Below are 24,372 nucleotides of genomic sequence, written 5' to 3' on the forward strand. Positions count from 1 at the left end.
AGGCGGCTTATACCCCTAATATATTCTTATAACATTTTGATTGTATACCTTTTTTTCTCCGTATTTGAGCTATATTACATTTCTTTTTCTTTCTTTTTTTTTGCTTCATATACTAACTTGATTTCTAAGAACCCTTTTCATTGGCATTCAAAACTGAATGTATGCGTGTCTTTTGTCGACAATTCTACAAAAAAAATAGAAATTGGTTTGATTTTTTGAAAAAAAATTATGCCGTTTTCTATCTACTATGCAGACCTATATGGGTACAGATTACAAACAAATCATGTGTAGTGAACCTTGGTCATACGCCCTTTCATCCGTTCCTTGCTTCTTTCTATTGTACGTCTGATAGATTAGCAAAAACAGGGGAAAGGTGGAAGGGAGTATGATTGCAGGATCAAGGTTTGTTGGTAGTCTGTTACTATAAAGTCTACCATAGGTCTACATAGGACCTGTATATTCAAATCAGTAGGATATGGTAGGAAATGTTGCTTCATTTTATTATTTTAGATGTATTGGAGCAATAAAAAATTTCTGTAAAGTTTTACATGTAATTTAAACCACGCACTATACAGCAATTTGATGTAGGAGAAACTCTCAGAAATCCTGCATAGCAGGTAGTTAAATAAACTCTTTCACACAGTGCTGACAGACTCAAGTCAAAAAGCATAACTGTGAATGCACTTCAAGCTATAACAAAGCAATATTACTCAACTTTGTATGTACATTCTAGGTGTATGTAAGATGTAAAATAGAGTACAAAGGTAAATCTACACTTAAAATAGCTTTCTGCCTGCACCTTCTCCATCCATAATCCTCCTCCTGACATGTCAGACAACCAGGATACAAACTAAAGGAGAAAAGTAGTGTGGTCAAAAATGGGTTAGGGTGGGCTTATACACACGACAGAGCCCTGTCCATGGAGCCTGTGCGCGGCAGTGCATGAAGCCTGTAGTGCTCCTTAGTACAACGCCGTACCATATATATATATATATATATATATATAGACTTTTTCACCGAATGTTAATTTTATGGTTTCTTTTAAAGGGAATTACATTTCTTCAGCCGTTACAGCTGTTACAATGATCACTACCTTCACCTCTTCTCTGGGCGTTGCTTGGGTCTTAAAAGATCAGGGGCACAAGCCCCAATACATATATTTACCCCCCCCCCCCCCACTTGAAAAATATATAACTTTTTTTATACATATATCGGATATAGCATATCTATAAGACTAAGGCTCCTATAGCTGCACCGCTGGATAGAATTGGATGCATTGTCTCAGCAGACAGTATCACACAAGATAGGCTTAGATACAGGGCCCCAGCAGACAGTATCACACATGATTGGCTTAGATACAGGGCCTCAGCAGACAATATCATACACGATAGGCTTAGATACATGGCCCCAGCAGAGAGACGGGTCTGCTACGTCGGCACAACAAGCAGCTTCCTTCAATCCGACGTACCAGACCCATCATGAAGATGAAGCGGGCACAGGAGCTGTGCGCACTTCATCTTTAGCGGATGACAGCTGTAATATACAGCTGACATCCCAATGCAACGGCGGCGATGGCTGTTACCGCCGATCGCCGCCGCTTAACCCCTTCAATGCGGCGGTCAATGGCGTCCGCCGCATTGATGTGGTTGACAGAGGGAGGTGGCTCCTTCTTTACCCCCCGCCCCAAATCGTGGGTGGTGATGGTTGCCATGGCAACCAGGAAGCCTAGCCGCGGCTTCCTGGCTTCCAGATACGGAAGCCCATTAGGTCCTGCCCAAGGCTAACTGTCAGATGGAAAATGACAGTTACAATACACTGCACTACATAAGTAGTGCAGTGTATTGTACTGGGGATCAGAATATCAGATCTTCAAGTCCCCAGGTAAGTGTGAAAAAAAGTTTAAGAAAAATAAATAAATAAAAGTTTTAAGTAATAAAAACAATAATCGCCCTGTTCCCTGATCAAGTCCTTTTATAAATGAAAAAAAAACTAAAGTTATGGCTGTCATAAAATGGCGACACTAAAACATGATTTTTGTTAGAAAAGAGTAATTTTTATTGTGGGAAAGTAAGCCCAACGTAATGAAGGCGCAGACGTAATGAAGATAGCACATGACAAGGTAGTTTGGGTAGAGCTTTAGTGGTTAGTTTGGGTACAAATGGCATTTAAATGGTTAAGCAGAAGGGGTTTGGTTAAGGGGTGGATCTTTAAGGTAGGGGAGCCCGGGTGGGATAGAGGCAGCAGTCTTTCCCGCAGGACAATAGGAGAATAAAGTTTCCCCCCCCGCCCTACCTTCATTTTCCTATTATTTTGGTGGATGTATTTTGGCTTACGCGTCGTCACAGTGGCATTTGTCGTAGGAGGAGGGGTCTTTGAAGGCACGTAATGGGAAAAAGGAGAACAACATAAAATATTGTTGGTAAAAGAACTCGGGGCATTTAACCCTGGGTAGTATTGTAGTGGCTAGGAGTGGTTACCCAGCTTGTATTATACATTTCTGATGGGCAGGGTTCCCAGGAAGGGTAAGGTCTTGGAGATGGCTGGTGCCCTCGGGTTAGTTGCAGCACGGCTGTAGGGCAAAGTTCCAGACCTGACAAGAAAAGCATGGAGTAAAAATATATTTATTAACAGCGGAAACTATATAAATTTGGTGTCGCTGTAATACTTTAGATCCACAGAATAAAGTTAACAAGTTGTTTTTACTGCACGGTGAACGCTGTAAAAAAGAAGAAACAAAACAGTGCTAGAATTGCTGTTTTTCGGTTTCCTCGTCTCCCAAAAATGGAAAAAATAGTGATAAAAAAAAAATCGCATGCACCCCAAAATGGAACGAATAAAAATTACAACTCGTTCCACAAAAAACACACCCTCACACAGCTCCGTCAACGGAAAATAACACGTTATGACTCTCAAAACGCAATGATGCAAAACGATGCTAAATGACCGCCCAGACTAGTTTTTTAGGTCCAGTAGTTTTTCACTAAAAACCCACATCATAATTTGCTGGACACAACAGGTGGACCCCGTAGATGCAGCGGAGATGAGGAAACTTTAGGGCTTTATATGGCTAGTGAAGAAGTCAAAGATTAGGCAATACTGGAGCACAGATATTTTGTACAATACTTGTGCATGAAGGATTGGTTCAAAGCGTACCACACCAATCCATGGATTATTCATTTTAATATTAATTCATCCCATTATTACATCATCCTATTATGCCCTGATGTACTCCGCCCAGCTTACATATATCCTGATGTACTTCACCCAGCTTACATATACCCTGATGTACTCTGCACACCTTACATATACCCTGATGTACTTCGCCCAGTTTACATATACCCGGATGTACTCTGTACAGATTACATATACCCTGATGTACTCCGCCCAGCTTACATCCCCACATTATAAGATGAAATACCAGTAAAAACCCAAACAAAACTACTACCAAGCAAAATCTACGCTCTAAAAGCCAAATGGCATTCCTTCTAAACCTGACAGGGTGCCCAAACAGCAGTTTATAACCACATATGGGGTATTACTGTACTCTGGAGAACCCGCCTAACAATTTATGGGGTGTGTGTCTCCAGTGGCACAAGCTGGGTACGACATATTTGTCATAGATGTCAAATGGCAATTTTCAATCTGCAACCTCCACTGTGCTCTAATTTCTGCAAAAGACTTTCGGGGTCAAAATGCTCACTATACCTCTAGATAAATTTCTTCAGGGATGTAGTTTACAAAATGGGGTAATTTTTCGGGGATTTCAAATGTACTTTGCTCAATGCAACATGGTGTTCGAAAACAAATTTCGTAAAATCTCCACTCCAAAAACCAAATTGCGCTCCTTCCCTTTAGTACCTTGCTATGTGTCCAAATAGCCGTTTATGACCACACGTGGGGTATTGTCGTACTAGAAAAAAATTACCTTACAAATGTTTGTTGTCTTTTTCTCCTTTATCCCTTGTGAAAATGAAAAAATGCAACTTTTTAGTGGAAAAATGTTGATATTAATTTTTACGGCCTAATTCCAATAAATTCTGCAAAAGACCTGTGAGGTTTAAATGCTTACTATACCGCTCAATAAATTCCTTGAGGGGTGTAGTTTTCCAAATGGGGTCACTTTTGGGGGGTTTTCCACTGTTTTGGTCCCACAGGGGCTTTGCAAATGCGACATGACACACGAAAACTATTCCAGCAAAACTTGAGCTCCAAATGCCAAATGGTGCTTCTCCCATTCTGAGCCCTGCCGTGTGTCCAAACAGCAGTTTATTACCACATATTGGGTATTACCGTAATCGGGAGAAATTGCTTTACAAATGTTGGGGTGGTGTTTGTCTTTTATGCCTTGTAAAGATTGAAAATTTCTATGTTTTATTGGAAACAAATGTAGATTTTCATTTTCACGGTCTCATTCCACTAGATTCAGCAAAAGTAAGGTCAAAATGCTCACTATGCCCCTTGATAAATTCCTTGCAGGGCGTAGTTTCCAAAATGGGGTCACTTTTGTTTTTTCGTTACTATTTAGGTACCCCAAGACCTCTCCAAGACATGGCGCTTAAAATATATTGTAATAAAAAGAAGGCCCCAAAATCCACTAGGTGGTCCTTTGCTTCTGAGGCCTGTGTGTCAGTCCAGTAGCACACTTGGGCCACATGTGAGATATTTATAAAAACTGCAGATTCTGGGCAATAAATATTGAGATGTTTGTAACAAGGTTCGAATAGCACTAGTTTAAGGCGTGGGTGCATAAGTAGGGTCCCAACCTGATTCAATAGAGAAAAAGCACTATGCACACCAAAGTGGAAATTCTTTTGCAGATAAATAATTTATTATATTTATAGCCAATGACAGTGTAGTGCGACGTTTCGGTCAATACCATGACCCTCCTCATGCACTTAGTCAATGTATGATCCTGTATGGATGGCGCATTCGTATGGCGGCTGACCGCTGTTGTTTGGCCTAACAACAGCGGTCAGCCGCCATGCGAAGGTCTAAATATTCTCTAAATATTGAGATGTGTTTCTTCGGTAAAACCCTCTGTGTTACAGAACAAAAAGGATTAAATATGAATTTCTGCAAAAAAAATGAAATTTGTAAATTTCAGCCCTACATTGCTTTAATTCTTGTGAAACACCTAAAGGGTTAAGAAGCTTTCTTAATGCTGTTTTGAATACTTTGAGGGGTGCAGTTTTTAAAATTGGGTGATTTATGGGGGTTTGTATTGTATGGACCCATCAAAGCCACTTCACAACTGAACTGGTCCCTGAAAAAATAGCCTTTTGAAATTTTCTTGAATATGTAAGAAATTGCTGCTAAAGTTCTAAGCCTTGTAACGTCCTAGAAAAAGAAAAGAATGTTCAAAAATGATGCAAATGTAGATATATGGGATATGTGAAATAGTAACTATTTTGTGTGGTATTACTGTTAGGGATCTGCCAGGTACTACGTCTAGGTATACTCCTGGGATTAATCAATCCACACCTGAGGCCAGACCTGTCCAACTGACACCATCTCCCACCAACCAGGGTGGCAGGCTCAGGAGTGGGAGAGCCTATCGCGGCCTGGTCTGTCGGAGTTAGCTCCGCCCCCTGTCCTTTATTACCTGCCCTGTTCTCTTCCTCAGTGCTTGTAATTCTTTTGGATTCCTGGCCCCACTGCTGCTTGCTCCAGCCTGCTTCTGCCGTGCTTCTGCCTTGCTGCAGTTCTGCTTGACCTGCTTTGCTTTGCCCCTGGCTTGCTTCTGTCTTGGGTGTACTCACTTCGTCCTGGTCCTGACTGTTCGTTCGTCGCTCCGTTTCCTCGTGGCGTTCCGTGGCTACTGCCCCTTCCCTTGCGTGTTCCCTGTTTGTTTTCCCGTGCACTTAGACAGCGTAGGGACCGCCGCCCAGTTGTACCTCGTCGCCTAGGGCGGGTCGTTGCAAGTAGGCAGGGACAGGGCGGTGGGTAGATTAGGGCTCACTTTCCCTTCACCTCCTTCCTGCCATTACAATTACTCTCTGTTTTACAAGCAGATACATTGAAATTTAGAAAAGCGCTAATTTTTGCAAATCTTGTCTAAATTTTGGTGTTTTTCACAAATAAATATTGAATTTATCGACCAAATTTTTTCACTAACATAAAGTACAATATGTCACGAGAAAACAGTCTCAGAATCACATGGATAGGTAAAAGCATTCGAAAGTTATTACTACATAAATTGACATGTCAGTTTTAAAAAAAAAATCAGCTTAGTCTTTAAGGCCAAAACAGGCTGTTTTTTTCTGAAGGGGTTAATCAAAATCACGATTAATTGGACATGTAACCTCGATTACAATTAATGAAAGATTATTGAAAAAACCTAAATGCACAAGATGACGTCGATTAATTGACCTAAATTGCGCTTTTGGTTATTTTTCTATTAATTGCCCAGCCATACTACAAACGTACCGTCCCACCCGATCTGACATAGAGCGTGGAGAGTCCGTAACTGCATGTTGGGCGGTACAGTTGCCGAGGCAACCATACGTCACCCTGTGAGTATCATGCACAGGTTCTAATAATTAAAATAGGTTGTTTTGGTAACTGTACTGCCGAGCGTGCAGTTACAGCTCTCCATGCCCAATGTCAGATCGGGCGGGAGGATAACTTTGGAGGGACACTTTAATGACCCAGCAATTTTTTCATCGTCGCATTCAAAGAGCCATAACTTTTTCATATTTCCGTCAACATAGATGTATGAGTGCTTGCTTGTTGCAGGACAAGTTATATTGTAATTTAACTATTTTGATTTGCATATAGTTCATTGATTAACTTTTATTACCTTTTGGTGGTGGAATGGAGGGAAAAACACAGCAAATATTTTTTGCATTTTAAATATAGACCGTTTACTGTGCGGCGCAAATAACATGTTACCTTTATTCTATGGTTCTATACGATTACGGCGATTTTCATGTTCTACTACTTATGCACATTAAAAACACTTTTAATATAAAATTATTTGTTTTTGCATTGTTGTAATCAAGGAGCCATAACTTTTTATTTTTTCTGTTGACGTAACCGTATGCAGGTTTGATATTTGTGGGATGGGATGTCGTTTTGATTAGTATCATTTTGAGGTAAATGGGACTTTTTTTCAATTTTTTTTGTGGAAGGAGGGTGAAAAAAAAGCTACTTTAACGGATATGGGACACGTGTGATTGCTGGGGGTCTGACAGTTAGGACCCCCAACGAAAAGGAGAACAGGGGACCGAAATTCCCATGACGTGCTCGATGAGAATGCAGCACTGGTACGCATGAACGACATGCGCTCCATACATTTCTATAGAGCTGCCGGAGACAGCGGTCTCAGATGTCCCATAGAAATCAATGGAGCGCTGCTCCATTCTCATCGAACGATCCCCTTCTACTCATCGCTGGGGTTCCCAACTGTCAGACCCCCAGCAATCACACATGTATCCCCTATCATGGGCTGACATGATTTCTGTACTTGGGGCTTATAATCAGCCCCTAGGCTCCATAAGTTATATCTGACGCTGGTACAGAAATCATGTCAGCCCATATATAAGTAATGAGCCTCTAGTCCAGGGGCTGATTACTTCTCTGTGTGCTGACATGATTTCTGTACTAGGGTGACTCGTCACTTATGTAGCCTTAGGGATGGGGCTGACTATCAGCCGCTATTACATATATCACTTCGGCCAAAAAAACACAGACACACTCACAAATTGTCACTCACAGAAGTTAAATTTCCTGGCTGTGACTGGCTGGTGGCCGCTCTTCTTAAATGTAAGTCGGCTCAGCTCAGGAGCCGAAAGACAATGATGAAGGCGCCGCCGCCATGCGCCAACAGGTGTTCAGAGTGGGTGAGCCAGAGAAAAGTATAGAGGGTGATGGCAGCGCTAGCTCTGCACAGAACGTTTAGACGCTGGCCTGGCCAGGGTCAGGACGTTCTGTGCGCAGCAGCGCCGTGGCCGCCCACCTCTCGTAATTCTCTCACACTGGCCAGTAGCCGGGCGGCCGCAGAGAAAACATACTTAAAATAAATGTAACCGCAGAGGAGGAAGGATGGGCGGCCAGGCAGCCCAGCGGCCCGGCAGCCCAGCGGCCGACCGGGAATCTTCCCAGTAATTACAATGGCCAATCCGCCCCTGTGTACATGTATGGGGTAGTGAAAGGTTATTTTTAAGAAGAGAAAATTATGTATTGACAGATTGGCTATAAAGATAATGAGCAGCCTCAAGGCAATAACAAAACAGCTCTGAGAATAGGCCCATTAACCGTAGTGTATTACTGTAGTCAATTACTTTGTCTTTTTTTTTTTCAAAATATTTTTATTGAGCATATTAAAACAAATTATAAAAGACATACATCCCACATTACCCATTCATCCCCCCTTAAACAATATAAGGAAAACTGTAGAGCGATGCCACAAAAAAACTGAACATTCATCTTTTGTCAAGCGTGTACCTCAGTACTATCACAACTGTATACAAATAAGTTATGACTTTCCCTACAAGAACACCCACCAAACACTACCACTCCTCTCCACCCTCCGCGTTACTCCACCAAACCCCACTAAATAATCCCCATTATTTCTTTCTAAAATACTCCTAGGTGACTCTGAAGCCAGGGAGACCACGTAGAATAAAAGATGGTGATTTTATCTTTTCTCCTATAAACAAGTTTTTCTACATTATGATCCTATTATCATAGTTAACCCAGTTCAATAAAGTCGGTGGATGGGGAATTATTAGAAAATACTTCCTAGCATAATATAGTGACTTACCTACTGCCATAGCCTGCCCCACTCTCCCATCCTTCAATTCTAACGCCCCCAGTAGACCGATCCAAGGATCGAAAGGTATCCGTACTTAAAGGATATTAAAAATTTAATTACATATTAATTCCCAGAATCTTCTTATTTTAGGACAAGTCCATAATAAATGCAAATAATCTGCCTCTGTACTGTTTCACTTTGGACATCTTGCCTCAGAAATCTTATAGAACTTAACAGGGGAAAAATGTAAGTTATAAATAATAAAAAAAACTGTGACATTCTATGTGCCGGGCTATACCTTAAAGGACAGGTGTCACGGAAAAAAATTATTTAATATCAATTTGCTTTTAGTGTGTTATTAAAATTAATTTTATTTATTTGTGTGTTCGTGTTTTACTTTTTACTTTTTTCTAACTTTTACTTCACTATGGGTGCTGACATTTTTTTTTTCATCTCTGTATGTGTCGATTAACGACACATACAGAGATGGAATACGGCACATACATCCCCATAGAGAATGCGAACGGGAGCCGTTCCATTCACTATTGTGTACGCCGTCTGTGTGGGAACGGCGTATGCGCCGCTCCCACACAGTAAAAAAGGAAGGTCTTCGGCCGAGCGACATCCGGCGCCATTTTCTTGTGGACCGGAAGCCGCGGTCGGACAGCAAGATGACTACTTCAGCCCGCGGCTTCCGGACATGTGTTCAGAAGCAAGGACTAGGAGCGGAGGGACCGGACGGAGCAGAGGGAGCGGTGGCAGCGGCGGTGGCAGGATCAGGTAAGTTATGTTTGTGTATGTTCGTGTTTTACTGTGTGATTACCACTGTATGTAAGCCTACTACACTGTGCATTCACTCAAAAAATGGCGGCACACAGTGTAGGAGGTTTGAACATTCAACCCCCTCCTTTCTCCTGGCACTAGCCAGGATAAAGGAGGGGGATTGTTTGAGCACACTAGAGGGAGTGTGTCTTCTCCAATTTTGCAGCATAAAGCAATGAGGTTTCTTTACCACATGCCAATGCTGCAATTTTGGGAATTGCTCCCTCTAGTGACCAGCACATGGAAATGTTATAAATTAGAATCTAATTTATAATATTTCCTGAAATGTGAAAAAATTTAAAAAAATTAGAACAATGTCTAATCATGTATATACTGTTTAATTTAAAAAAAAAAATTCTAGCGACACATTCTCTTTAAGTAGTCCTCTGAGGACCAGGGTCCACTTCCTGAAATCATTTGTCCCTAATAATCCCTCCCAGTAATTTCTTGATTTAGCTGGATTCCTTTCAATGCTTTGTTTCAAGTACATCCTATATAACTTGGAAAGCAAACCTCTATTAACATGGGACTTCATTTTTAACAAGATCCTCCACTCTACTATCTGCTCAAGATATATGATACCCTTTCTCTCCCAATACTTCAAATTGGGGATCTTATTCAGTTCGGTAAGATAGGTGTTTCCCCATATCTTCCTTCTATGTTCCATTTTTTAATATCCCTCCATATTTAACACATAAGGACAGGAGTTAGGCACTCCTTAAAAGGGGCCATCCGGAAAATTCCCATCTCAAGTTGTTGAAATACATTATACCCTGTCCCATCCCTGCACCAACTCTGAAGTCTCATCCTATTCCTTTGTTCAATTCAATTTTCTTGAATAACTAATCTGTTGATTTTTATTCAAGTTTGTTATTGGGGCTTGAACATAACATAAACTGATTTAATAAAAAATATTAAAGACTTCCATTACTTGGAAGCAAAACGACTTAAATGCTCAGGATAATTCATATGATAACTCTATGAGAACCCAATACATTTTCACGAATTTTAAAGGAGCTCTAGTCCTTTCAATGAGTCATAGTTTAGTAACAAAACACAAAATGTTCTCTAAGACTATAATTTTCCTTATGTTTTGACATTCTATCTCTGAGAGATAGATTAGGTATTGAGGCTGCAGGAAGGATGTTTATTCATGTATAGACATCTATACAGGTTTTTATTGATTGGGTACATTTACAGTGAAACCTCTTCATCCTAGAAGACCACCCCTAAGCTAGACCAGATGTTTCTTTGTCAGATTTCCAATTCCCTTCTTTCCTATGTACATCAGCCTCTTCTTTCAGAGGAGCACCACTCAACCATTTTGGGTTTGTATCTTTGCATGTATTCCATGTCCAGAGCAAATACTTTAGCAAGGCATAATTTTTCCCCGATCATTAATTTCACATAATTTCATGTTATGTTGTTACATTATCTTTTCCAATCTGTTTGTCCCACAAAAGGTCATTATATGGAATTTCTGGAATGACAAGTCTATGACATAGGAGCTGGTCATGTTTGTCTAGTCCTGGTTTCAGGTTATAACCAAGAATTGTAATTGAATAAGGCTGATATGGAACCATTGATTTATCTTTTAGTTGATCTGGTTCTACTTGGTCATCCAGACATCTTTCAGAAAGCTGTGCTCTTCTTTTTCTTAGTTCCTCCACTTCATTCTTCATACGTTCTCTTCCAAACCTCTCCACGTGATTCCAAAATGAATTATTAAAGTAAACGTACAACTGCCAGTCCAGCTGGTTCCAGATTTTTATTCTCTCCTGGGTCTTAACTGAGAGAACATGTCTGCTGGCATTGCTTCTAATATTAAGAGGAAAAGACAGGACATCATCAAAAGTCCAACAGAGAGCATCTTTGAGGAGCACCAAAGACTCGTCAAAGTATTCTGCTATCAACACCAGATCAAACATGGTATCTACTCCATGATAGAGCAGCTTGAAGTGCTTCAATGATGTAGGCCCATTATGGTTAAAACCAAGATCAAAGGTCATTAGGTTTTTGGCATAAGCGCTATCATCGTCCTTAATATTATAAAACGTTGTGGTGTTGTTCAAGAAGTCTTCTATACTTTCAGCACTCTGCAAGGAATGTGTGGCTTTCCTGTTGTATGCAAAGGATGATTCCATTAGAGAGACTGGATTTCTCAGAATGGTAAAATAAAAAGTATCGCTAGGCATGACCTTCTCTACCTGAAATACATAAACACAATATTTTATTACTTACTATACTAAATGTAATTTTCCAGCAAATACCAATATTCAGTAATATTTCAATGCAAAGACATGATTGAAGGTGACATGGAGAAGTTTATTAGCTATCAGCTTATTTTCTCTTAAGGCTGGGTCCACAAACACTATTTACGGACGTAATTCGGGCATTTTAGCCCCGAATTACGTCCGAAAATGCGGCTCAATAGTGTCTGCAAACATCAGCCCATTCATTTGAATGGGTCTTACGATGTTCTGTTCCGACGGTCATTTTTTTACGCCCCGCTGTCAAAAGGTGGGGCGTAAAAAAGACGCCCGCGTCAAAGAAGTGCCTGTCACTTCTTCAGACGTAAATGGAGCCGTTTTCCATTGACTCCATGGAAAAACAGCTCCAATTATGTCCGTAATGGACGCAGCGAAAAGCGCCTCAACATGCCATTACGGCTGAAATTACGGAGCTGTTTTCTCCTGAAAACAGCCCCGTAATTTCAGCCGTAACGGACGCTGCCGTGTGAACATACCCTAATACTTCTCTAATAAGAAATAAACACTTTAGGCACTCTGTTATGCCCGTGTAATGTCTGAGGGGGCACTGCATAATGGTACTATAGAGGAAACAGAAACACCCTCTGCTCCTTACTGAATATAATACACAGGACCCAGATCTCCTAAACATCAATCTATCATGCTTGATCCATGCAACTTAGCATGTATGTATTATACAGTACTGTATGTATTATACAGGTTCCAGATATATATCAATTCCTCTTCTCCTTACTGCATGTAGTATACAGGACCCAGAAATATCAGCTCACCTCCTCCTTATTGAATGTATTATACAGGACCCAGACCAATCAATTTTCTCCTTCTTACTAGCGGGACATGTGCCCCAAGATCTAGGTGCTGAGGGGGGGGGGTGAGGTGCTACCAAGCTATTCTGCTTTGGCCAGTGTTTTTAGATATGGGCTAGTACAGTAAATTAAATCCTTCTTACAACTCTGAGAGTCAGGCATATCGGCTCACCTCCCTCTTATTTTATGAATTTTAATATATAGAACCCAGATATATCAGCTCCTCTCCTCCTTACTGCCTGTACTATAGAGCAGTGATCCCCAACCACTGGGCCGCCGACCAAAGCAGGGCAGTGGATCATTTGGTACGGGGCCGCAGTATCTGGTATCCGCCCCGGTGGCAGCCAGGAAATCCGGGCGAAAAAACGGCACCAAATTGTGGTGACGTTTTTCGCCTGGAATGTCCATTGCGGAAAACTACAGAGCATTCAGCCGGCCTGCCAGCAGGCCGGCCTCCTGCTATGATGTTTACCCCAGGAGACCGCTGCAGCTTGTAATTGGCTGCAGTGGCGGTCACATGGGATGAAGCGTCATCCCAGGAGGCCGACCCTCTGACGTCATCCAGGCCGGCCTCCTAGGATGACGTTTCATCCCATATGGCTGCCGCTACAGCCTGTGATTGGCTGCAGCAGTCACATGGGATGAATCGTCATCCCAAGAGGTCGGTCTAGAGGAAGAAACAGACTTTTGAGTAAGTATAAGATTTCTCTTTCTTCTTTTTCTTTTTTTCTTTTTGCGGTGATTCTGCCATAATAAACGCAACAACTGCTTTTTGTTGTGGGTTTTACCTCTCCATTGAATTCAATGGGGAAAATCCGCAACAAATAAGCAGCGTTTACGTAAATACAATTAACACACTGCAGAATAAAACCCTGCAGGTCAATTTCAGAGCGTTTTTTCCGCTCACGATTTACGCAGAGTGTGGATGAGATTTGTTCTATCTGATCCACTTTGCTGCTACAGTATTATGCTGCAGATTTTCCGCAACAAATCGGCAGTATTTACACAACGTGTGAACTGACCCTTAACCCCCGAAAGCGCCGGTCCGTGGAAAAATTGTCTTGCATGTAACTGGTTCTGGGTTAAGAAAAGGTTGGGGACCGCTGCTATGGAGGACCTAAACACATCATCTGAGTTTCTCCTAAGGGTATGTTCACACGGCCTATTTTCGGACATAATTCGGGCGTTTATGCCTCGAATTACGCCTGAAAAGACGGCTCCATTACATCTGCAAACATCTGCCCATTGCTTGCAATGGGTTTTACGATGTTCTGTTCAGACAAGGTGTAATTTTACGCGTCGCTCTCAAAAGACGGCGCGTAAAAATACGCCCGCGTCAAAGAAGTGCATGTCACTTCTTTGGGATGTTTTTGGAGCCGTTTTTCATTGACAACATTGAAAAACAGCTCCAATAACGTCCGTAAAAGACGCTGCGAAAAACGCGAGTACTTGCAAAAACGTCTGAAATTCAGGAGCTGTTTTCGCCTGAAAACAGCTCCGTAATTTCAGACGTATTTTGCGTTTGCGTGTGAACATACCCTTAGTGTAGAGCATATATTATCATTTCTGTGTATATTTTATTATTACTATTCTATTAGTCTATGAAAGTAATAAAATATTATTGCAAGAGATACCTCTGAGAGAGAGAAGCGCATATGATGGCACATAATATTAATTTTCTGCTGTTTTCTTGAGGAGAAGCCATACACATTCTCTGCTGAAAAATATTCTGGGTACAAATACTGGTATTTTTGTGTGGGGAAAGCGAATGTTAGGTTATGAAATTCCCCATAGCGAAAGAGTATATTCATTATGGTACTGCTGGCTGTTTTGTGTATTTTCAAGAAGAAGATGTTTGTATGGGGCTTGCAGGATCCTCTCTCTGTGGAAAGTCTCTGGCTGACGGGTTTCTTGCCGAGGTCTTCTTTCTGCACATTCCACTTTTCCACTATTTGTAGCAGCTCTTTACAGTCTGTTTCCGACAGTTCCACATCGATTGCTTTTGTCAGTCTTGATAAAATGGTACTGTTTTGTTCATCACACCTGTATTTCGGGGATGAAGACCTGTTCAAAAGGAACAAAATGTAGTTGTAAAATAATATGTTTTCTGATTATATATTAATTACCTATGGTGCATGGAACCAACAGATTTTGGATCACAGAAATGTATTTTGAACGTTGGAAAATCGATATCATCTCAGCCTGTGTTAGTAATATGTTTGGTTGAAGAACCTTGATAACTAGTGAGATCTATTTCACTTTTCCTACTGCTGTTTCACGTCTTCCAGGCCATTTATATGCATCACTCTCCTTGAGCTGCTCCGTTTATTTACCGGCCAACTATGACATGCATCTCCACCCTATAAACATTCACACACAAAATTTTATTAAGACCACATAGCAAACAGCGGTACAAATACAAAAAGTATATAATCCTGAATGTTACATGCAATAAATAACACAATAGTACCAAGTGTATAAGAGGATTTAACTAATGTAATCCAAGCTGATAACATAGGTACCTTAGAATGTTTCCAATGCAAGAGTATAGGCTTTTTTTTAGCATAGAATATTAGGAGTCATGAGAGATCTAACAGCCACAGTAGGTATAATGTCATCCACCAGTAATAAGAGATAAATTCTAGGTTCAAGGATGTGAGGGAGTCCTATTTTAAGCTCAAGAAATTCCATTACTTCACTACAGAAATTTTTAACAATTGGACATTCCCAGAACATACGTAGGAAGGAGCCCTCAGCTCCTTGGTAAGGCGGGCAATGAGGAGTAGGTATGCGTCCCATTCTAAATAATTTGAAAGGGGTGTAGTAAATTTGGTGGAAAAATTTTAATTGAATACGTCGGTCTCTTGTAGATATGAAGGGACCTGTTAGGGCAGATTTCTTTATGATCATCCGTAGATACAGAGGGAAGAGTCTGAAACCATCGGTCCAAGGCCCTATCAAGTTTATTGGAAGATACAGTTAATAACTGTCTATAAAGTATGGACAATGGTTTAGCCAACACCTCCTGTGTCACCCATTCCTCCACCGGGGATGTACATAGTCTAAAATTATATCCTGAAAATTGTGACCAAAGGGTGTGTCTAAGCTGGAAATAACGGAACCTGAGATGAGTCGGAATCTGGTGTTTGGACCTAAGGTAGCTACATTATCCTCCACTACAACATCCTCCAAAGTTAATATGCCCAGGGTTTTCAACTCCTGTAGAAGCAGATTATATCAAAGCGGAGTCCTAGGTGAGTAGGACACCTCTTCTGACTTAAAGAACAACAATGATCTTTGCCACACCTTCAGCGCAGTCAACATTAGGACTGTAAGTTTGTGTCCGGGGTGGGGCTGTCTATAAATAGAGTTTACTTGGGCTTTATAGGAGCTGAGAAGTGAAGCTTCCAGCTCAGTACAGGGATCAAAGTGGCTATGAGTAAACCACCACCAAACATACACCAGTTGGCTGGCAAGGAAGTAGAGATATAGATTCAGGAGGGCCACCCCACCCTGCTCAGTGGGTATTTGTAGTTTGCCTAGAGCAATTCTAGGAGAATCCCCTGCCCAAATAAAAGATCTAAGATCTTTATCAATATTGGAGTATAGTGATAATGGTGGCCACACTGGAGAGTTGTGAAAAAGGTATAAAAATCTAGGCAGGGACTTAATTTTAAATATATGAATTCTGCCTGTAACTGTGAGAGGGAGGTGTTTCCATCTATCAAAGTCTATATTGAGAGGCTGTATCAAAGGATTGATATTATCAGGTATAAAACTACAGATATCAGGGCTAATCACTATACCGAGATCAGTAATTTTATCCGCCCATTGTAGCAGGGAAGGAAGTGCAACATCCCTAGAGGCATCGTATAACGCCATTACTAAAGATTTTGACCAATACACACAAAGTCCAGAGAAGGGCGCAAATAAATAAATCAGAGATAACATTGCCCGCAGAGATGGACCTGGATCATTGAGGATAGAAGCGTATCATCCGCATAAAGAGAAACACTCTCCTCTCTTCCACCCACCTCGAAGCCCTTTATATCTGGAGAGGCTCTTATAGCTAGCGGAATTGGCTCAATGGTTAGTGCAAAATGGGAAGGGGACAGTGGGCAACCCTGTGCCTCCGGCTAGTAAGAATGAGGGAGAAATGTGACAATTGGTATTAATACTTGCTATAGGTTGTGACTATAATAACTGTACCATCACAGAAAGCTGGGTCCAAAGTCAAATTGACCTAATACAGACCACAGATAGGACAACTCTACCGAGTCAACAATTCTGGAAGCCCCCTGTAGATAACGTCTTACAGCCCCAATCCCCCCTGTAGATAACGCCATACAGACCCCCTGTAGATAATGCCATACAGACCGCCCCTGTAGATAACGCCATACAGAGTCCCCCTGTAGATAACGCCATACAGAATCCCCCCTGTAGATAACGCCATACAGAGTCCCCCCTGTAGATAATGCCATACAGAGTCCCCCCTGTAGATAACGCCATACAGAGTCCCCCCTGTAGATAACGCCATACAGAGTCCCCCTGTAGATAACGCCATACAGAGTCCCCCCTGTAGATAACGCCATACAGAGTCCCCCCTGTAGATAACACCATACAGAGTCCCCCTGTAGATAACGCCATACAGAGTCCCCCCTGTAGATAACGCCATACAGAGTCCCTTCTGTAGATAACGCCATACAGAGTCCCCCCTGTAGTTAACGCCATATAGACCCCCTGTAGATAATGCCATACAGACCCCCCCTGTAGATAACGTCATACAGACCCCCCTGTAGATAACGCCATACAGAGTCCCCCCTGTAGATAACGCCATACAGACCCCCCTGTAGATAACGCCATACAGAGTCCCCCCTGTAGATAACGCCATACAGTCACCCCTGTAGTTAACGCCATACAGACCCCCCCTGTAGATAACGCCATACAGACCCCCCCTGTATATAATGTCATACAGACCCCCCTGTAGATAACACCATACAGAGTCCCCCCTGTAGATAACACCATACAGACCCCCCTGTAGATAACACCATACAGAGTCCCCCCTGTAGATAACGCCATACAGAGTCCCCCTGTAGATAACGCCATACAGTCGCCCCTGTAGATAACACCATACAGAATCCCCCCTGTAGATAACGCGATACAGACCCCCTGTAGATAACACCATACAGAATCCCCCCTGTAGATAACGCGATACAGACCCCCTGTAGATAACGCCATACAGCCCCCCTGTAGATAATGCCATACAGAGTCCCCCCTGTAGATAACAACATACAGAACCCCCCTGTAGATAACGCCATACAGACCCCCCCTGTAGATAACGTCAAACAGACCCCCCTGTAGACAACACCAAACAGAACCCCCCTGTAGATAATGCCATACAGACCGCCCCTGTAGATAACGCCATACAGAGTCCCCCTGTAGATAACGCCATACAGAATCCCCCCTGTAGATAACGCCATACAGAGTCCCCCCTGTAGATAATGCCATACAGAGTCCCCCCTGTAGATAACGTCCATACAGAGTCCCCCCTGTAGATAACGCCATACAGAGTCCCCCTGTAGATAACGCCATACAGAGTCCCCCCTGTAGATAACGCCATACAGAGTCCCCCTGTAGATAACACCATACAGAGTCCCCCTGTAGATAACGCCATACAGAGTCCCCCCTGTAGATAACGCCATACAGAGTCCCCCCTGTAGATAACGCCATACAGAGTCCCCCCTGTAGATAACGCCATACAGAGTCCCCCCTGTAGATAACGCCATACAGAGTCCCCCTGTAGTTAATGCCATATAGACCCCCTGTAGATAACGCCATACAGACCCCCCCTGTAGATAACGTCATACAGAGTCCCCCCTGTAGATAACGCCATACAGAATCCCCCCTGTAGATAACGCCATACAGAGTCCCCCCTGTAGATAATGCCATACAGAGTCCCCCCTGTAGATAACGTCCATACAGAGTCCCCCCTGTAGATAACGCCATACAGAGTCCCCCTGTAGATAACGCCATACAGAGTCCCCCCTGTAGATAACGCCATACAGAGTCCCCCTGTAGATAACACCATACAGAGTCCCCCTGTAGATAACGCCATACAGAGTCCCCCCTGTAGATAACGCCATACAGAGTCCCCCCTGTAGATAACGCCATACAGAGTCCCCCCTGTAGTTAACGCCATATAGACCCCCTGTAGATAACGCCATACAGACCCCCCCTGTAGATAACGTCATACAGAGTCCCCCCTGTAGATAACGCCATACAGACCCCCCTGTAGATAACGCCATACAGAGTCCCCCCTGTAGATAACGCCATACAGTCACCCCTGTAGTTAACGCCATACAGACCCCCCCTGTAGATAACGCCATACAGACCCCCCCTGTATATAATGTCATACAGACCCCCCTGTAGATAACACCATACAGAGTCCCCCCTGTAGATAACACCATACAGACCCCCTGTAGATAACGCCATACAGAGTCCCCCCTGTAGATAACGCCATACAGAGTCCCCCTGTAGATAACGCCATACAGTCGCCCCTGTAGATAACACCATACAGAATCCCCCCTGTAGATAACGCGATACAGACCCCCTGTAGATAACACCATACAGAATCCCCCCTGTAGATAACGCGATACAGACCCCCTGTAGATAACGCCATACAGCCCACCTGTAGATAATGCCATACAGAGTCCCCCCTGTAGATAACAACATACAGAACCCCCCTGTAGATAACGCCATACAGACCCCCCCTGTAGATAACGTCAAACAGACCCCCCTGTAGACAACACCAAACAGAACCCCCCTGTAGATAATGCCATACAGACCGCCCCTGTAGATAACGCCATACAGAGTCCCCCTGTAGATAACGCCATACAGAATCCCCCCTGTAGATAACGCCATACAGAGTCCCCCCTGTAGATAATGCCATACAGAGTCCCCCCTGTAGATAACGCCATACAGAGTCCCCCCTGTAGATAACGCCATACAGAGTCCCCCTGTAGATAACGCCATACAGAGTCCCCCTGTAGATAACGCCATACAGAGTCCCCCCTGTAGATAACACCATACAGAGTCCCCCTGTAGATAACGCCATACAGAGTCCCCCCTGTAGTTAACGCCATATAGACCCCCCTGTAGATAACGCCATACAGACCCCCCCTGTAGATAACGTCATACAGACCCCCCTGTAGATAACACCATACAGAGTCCCCCCTGTAGATAACGCCATACAGACCCCCCTGTAGATAACGCCATACAGAGTCCCCCCTGTAGATAACGCCATACAGAGTCACCCCTGTAGTTAATGCCATACAGACCCCCCCTGTAGATAACGCCATACAGAGTCCCCCTGTAGATAACGCCATACAGAGTCCCCCTGTAGATAACGCCATACAGAGTCCCCCCTGTAGATAACACCATACAGAGTCCCCCTGTAGATAACGCCATACAGAGTCCCCCCTGTAGATAACGCCATACAGAGTCCCCCCTGTAGTTAACGCCATATAGACCCCCTGTAGATAATGCCATACAGACCCCCCCTGTAGATAACGTCATACAGACCCCCCCTGTAGATAACGCCATACAGAGTCCCCCCTGTAGATAACGCCATACAGACCCCCCTGTAGATAACGCCATACAGAGTCCCCCCTGTAGATAACGCCATACAGTCACCCCTGTAGTTAACGCCATACAGACCCCCCCTGTAGATAACGCCATACAGACCCCCCCTGTATATAATGTCATACAGACCCCCCTGTAGATAACACCATACAGAGTCCCCCCTGTAGATAACACCATACAGACCCCCCTGTAGATAACACCATACAGAGTCCCCCCTGTAGATAACGCCATACAGAGTCCCCCTGTAGATAACGCCATACAGTCGCCCCTGTAGATAACACCATACAGAATCCCCCCTGTAGATAACGCGATACAGACCCCCTGTAGATAACACCATACAGAATCCCCCCTGTAGATAACGCGATACAGACCCCCTGTAGATAACGCCATACAGCCCCCCTGTAGATAATGCCATACAGAGTCCCCCCTGTAGATAACAACATACAGAACCCCCCTGTAGATAACGCCATACAGACCCCCCCTGTAGATAACGTCAAACAGACCCCCCTGTAGACAACACCAAACAGAACCCCCCTGTAGATAATGCCATACAGACCGCCCCTGTAGATAACGCCATACAGAGTCCCCCTGTAGATAACGCCATACAGAATCCCCCCTGTAGATAACGCCATACAGAGTCCCCCCTGTAGATAATGCCATACAGAGTCCCCCCTGTAGATAACGTCCATACAGAGTCCCCCCTGTAGATAACGCCATACAGAGTCCCCCTGTAGATAACGCCATACAGAGTCCCCCCTGTAGATAACGCCATACAGAGTCCCCCTGTAGATAACACCATACAGAGTCCCCCTGTAGATAACGCCATACAGAGTCCCCCCTGTAGATAACGCCATACAGAGTCCCCCCTGTAGATAACGCCATACAGAGTCCCCCCTGTAGATAACGCCATACAGAGTCCCCCCTGTAGATAACGCCATACAGAGACCCCCTGTAGTTAATGCCATATAGACCCCCTGTAGATAACGCCATACAGACCCCCCCTGTAGATAACGTCATACAGAGTCCCCCCTGTAGATAACGCCATACAGAATCCCCCCTGTAGATAACGCCATACAGAGTCCCCCCTGTAGATAATGCCATACAGAGTCCCCCCTGTAGATAACGTCCATACAGAGTCCCCCCTGTAGATAACGCCATACAGAGTCCCCCTGTAGATAACGCCATACAGAGTCCCCCCTGTAGATAACGCCATACAGAGTCCCCCTGTAGATAACACCATACAGAGTCCCCCTGTAGATAACGCCATACAGAGTCCCCCCTGTAGATAACGCCATACAGAGTCCCCCCTGTAGATAACGCCATACAGAGTCCCCCCTGTAGTTAACGCCATATAGACCCCCTGTAGATAACGCCATACAGACCCCCCCTGTAGATAACGTCATACAGAGTCCCCCCTGTAGATAACGCCATACAGACCCCCCTGTAGGTAACGCCATACAGACCCCCCTGTAGATAACGCCATACAGAGTCCCCCTGTAGATAACGCCATACAGAGTCCCCCCTGTAGATAACACCATACAGAGTCCCCCTGTAGATAACGCCATACAGAGTCCCCCCTGTAGATAACGCCATACAGAGTCCCTCCTGTAGTTAACGCCATATAGACCCCCTGTAGATAATGCCATACAGACCCCCCTGTAGATAACGTCATACAGACCCCCCCTGTAGATAACGCCATACAGAGTCCCCCCTGTAGATAACGCCATACAGACCCCCCTGTAGATAACGCCATACAGAGTCCCCCCTGTAGATAACGCCATACAGTCACCCCTGTAGTTAACGCCATACAGACCCCCCCTGTAGATAACGCCATACAGACCCCCCCTGTATATAATGTCATACAGACCCCCCTGTAGATAACACCATACAGAGTCCCCCCTGTAGATAACACCATACAGACCCCCCTGTAGATAACACCATACAGAGTCCCCCCTGTAGATAACGCCATACAGAGTCCCCCTGTAGATAACGCCATACAGTCGCCCCTGTAGATAACACCATACAGAATCCCCCCTGTAGATAACGCGATACAGACCCCCTGTAGATAACACCATACAGAATCCCCCCTGTAGATAACGCGATACAGACCCCCTGTAGATAACGCCATACAGCCCCCCTGTAGATAATGCCATACAGAGTCCCCCCTGTAGATAACAACATACAGAACCCCCCTGTAGATAACGCCATACAGACCCCCCCTGTAGATAACGTCAAACAGACCCCCCTGTAGACAACACCAAACAGAACCCCCCTGTAGATAATGCCATACAGACCGCCCCTGTAGATAACGCCATACAGAGTCCCCCTGTAGATAACGCCATACAGAATCCCCCCTGTAGATAACGCCATACAGAGTCCCCCCTGTAGATAATGCCATACAGAGTCCCCCCTGTAGATAACGTCCATACAGAGTCCCCCCTGTAGATAACGCCATACAGAGTCCCCCTGTAGATAACGCCATACAGAGTCCCCCCTGTAGATAACGCCATACAGAGTCCCCCTGTAGATAACACCATACAGAGTCCCCCTGTAGATAACACCATACAGAGTCCCCCCTGTAGATAACGCCATACAGAGTCCCCCCTGTAGATAACGCCATACAGAGTCCCCCCTGTAGATAACGCCATACAGAGTCCCCCCTGTAGATAACGCCATACAGAGACCCCCTGTAGTTAATGCCATATAGACCCCCTGTAGATAACGCCATACAGACCCCCCCTGTAGATAACGTCATACAGAGTCCCCCCTGTAGATAACGCCATACAGAATCCCCCCTGTAGATAACGCCATACAGAGTCCCCCCTGTAGATAATGCCATACAGAGTCCCCCCTGTAGATAACGTCCATACAGAGTCCCCCCTGTAGATAACGCCATACAGAGTCCCCCTGTAGATAACGCCATACAGAGTCCCCCCTGTAGATAACGCCATACAGAGTCCCCCTGTAGATAACACCATACAGAGTCCCCCTGTAGATAACGCCATACAGAGTCCCCCCTGTAGATAACGCCATACAGAGTCCCCCCTGTAGATAACGCCATACAGAGTCCCCCCTGTAGTTAACGCCATATAGACCCCCTGTAGATAACGCCATACAGACCCCCCCTGTAGATAACGTCATACAGAGTCCCCCCTGTAGATAACGCCATACAGACCCCCCTGTAGATAACGCCATACAGAGTCCCCCCTGTAGATAACGCCATACAGTCACCCCTGTAGTTAACGCCATACAGACCCCCCCTGTAGATAACGCCATACAGACCCCCCCTGTATATAATGTCATACAGACCCCCCTGTAGATAACACCATACAGAGTCCCCCCTGTAGATAACACCATACAGACCCCCTGTAGATAACGCCATACAGAGTCCCCCCTGTAGATAACGCCATACAGAGTCCCCCTGTAGATAACGCCATACAGTCGCCCCTGTAGATAACACCATACAGAATCCCCCCTGTAGATAACGCGATACAGACCCCCTGTAGATAACACCATACAGAATCCCCCCTGTAGATAACGCGATACAGACCCCCTGTAGATAACGCCATACAGCCCACCTGTAGATAATGCCATACAGAGTCCCCCCTGTAGATAACAACATACAGAACCCCCCTGTAGATAACGCCATACAGACCCCCCCTGTAGATAACGTCAAACAGACCCCCCTGTAGACAACACCAAACAGAACCCCCCTGTAGATAATGCCATACAGACCGCCCCTGTAGATAACGCCATACAGAGTCCCCCTGTAGATAACGCCATACAGAATCCCCCCTGTAGATAACGCCATACAGAGTCCCCCCTGTAGATAATGCCATACAGAGTCCCCCCTGTAGATAACGCCATACAGAGTCCCCCCTGTAGATAACGCCATACAGAGTCCCCCTGTAGATAACGCCATACAGAGTCCCCCTGTAGATAACGCCATACAGAGTCCCCCCTGTAGATAACGCCATACAGAGTCCCCCCTGTAGATAACACCATACAGAGTCCCCCTGTAGATAACGCCATACAGAGTCCCCCCTGTAGTTAACGCCATATAGACCCCCCTGTAGAT

General features: G+C 44.3%; 1 protein-coding gene across 1 annotated transcript; it reads right to left on the bottom strand.

Moving 5' to 3' along the window:
- Positions 1-10,995: 10,995 nt before the first annotated feature.
- Positions 10,996-14,692, bottom strand: LOC142760437 (galactose-3-O-sulfotransferase 2-like). The gene is made up of 2 exons (XM_075863627.1): positions 14,288-14,692; positions 10,996-11,784 (listed from the first exon to the last, which is right to left on the bottom strand). Exons 1-2 carry the CDS (start codon positions 14,462-14,464, stop codon positions 10,996-10,998), a joined length of 966 nt encoding a protein of 321 aa, XP_075719742.1. The 5' UTR covers positions 14,465-14,692.
- Positions 14,693-24,372: the final 9,680 nt, after the last annotated feature.

The sequence above is a fragment of the Rhinoderma darwinii genome, chromosome 4 (genome assembly GCF_050947455.1).
Source record: "Rhinoderma darwinii isolate aRhiDar2 chromosome 4, aRhiDar2.hap1, whole genome shotgun sequence".
NCBI lineage: Eukaryota > Metazoa > Chordata > Amphibia > Anura > Rhinodermatidae > Rhinoderma > Rhinoderma darwinii.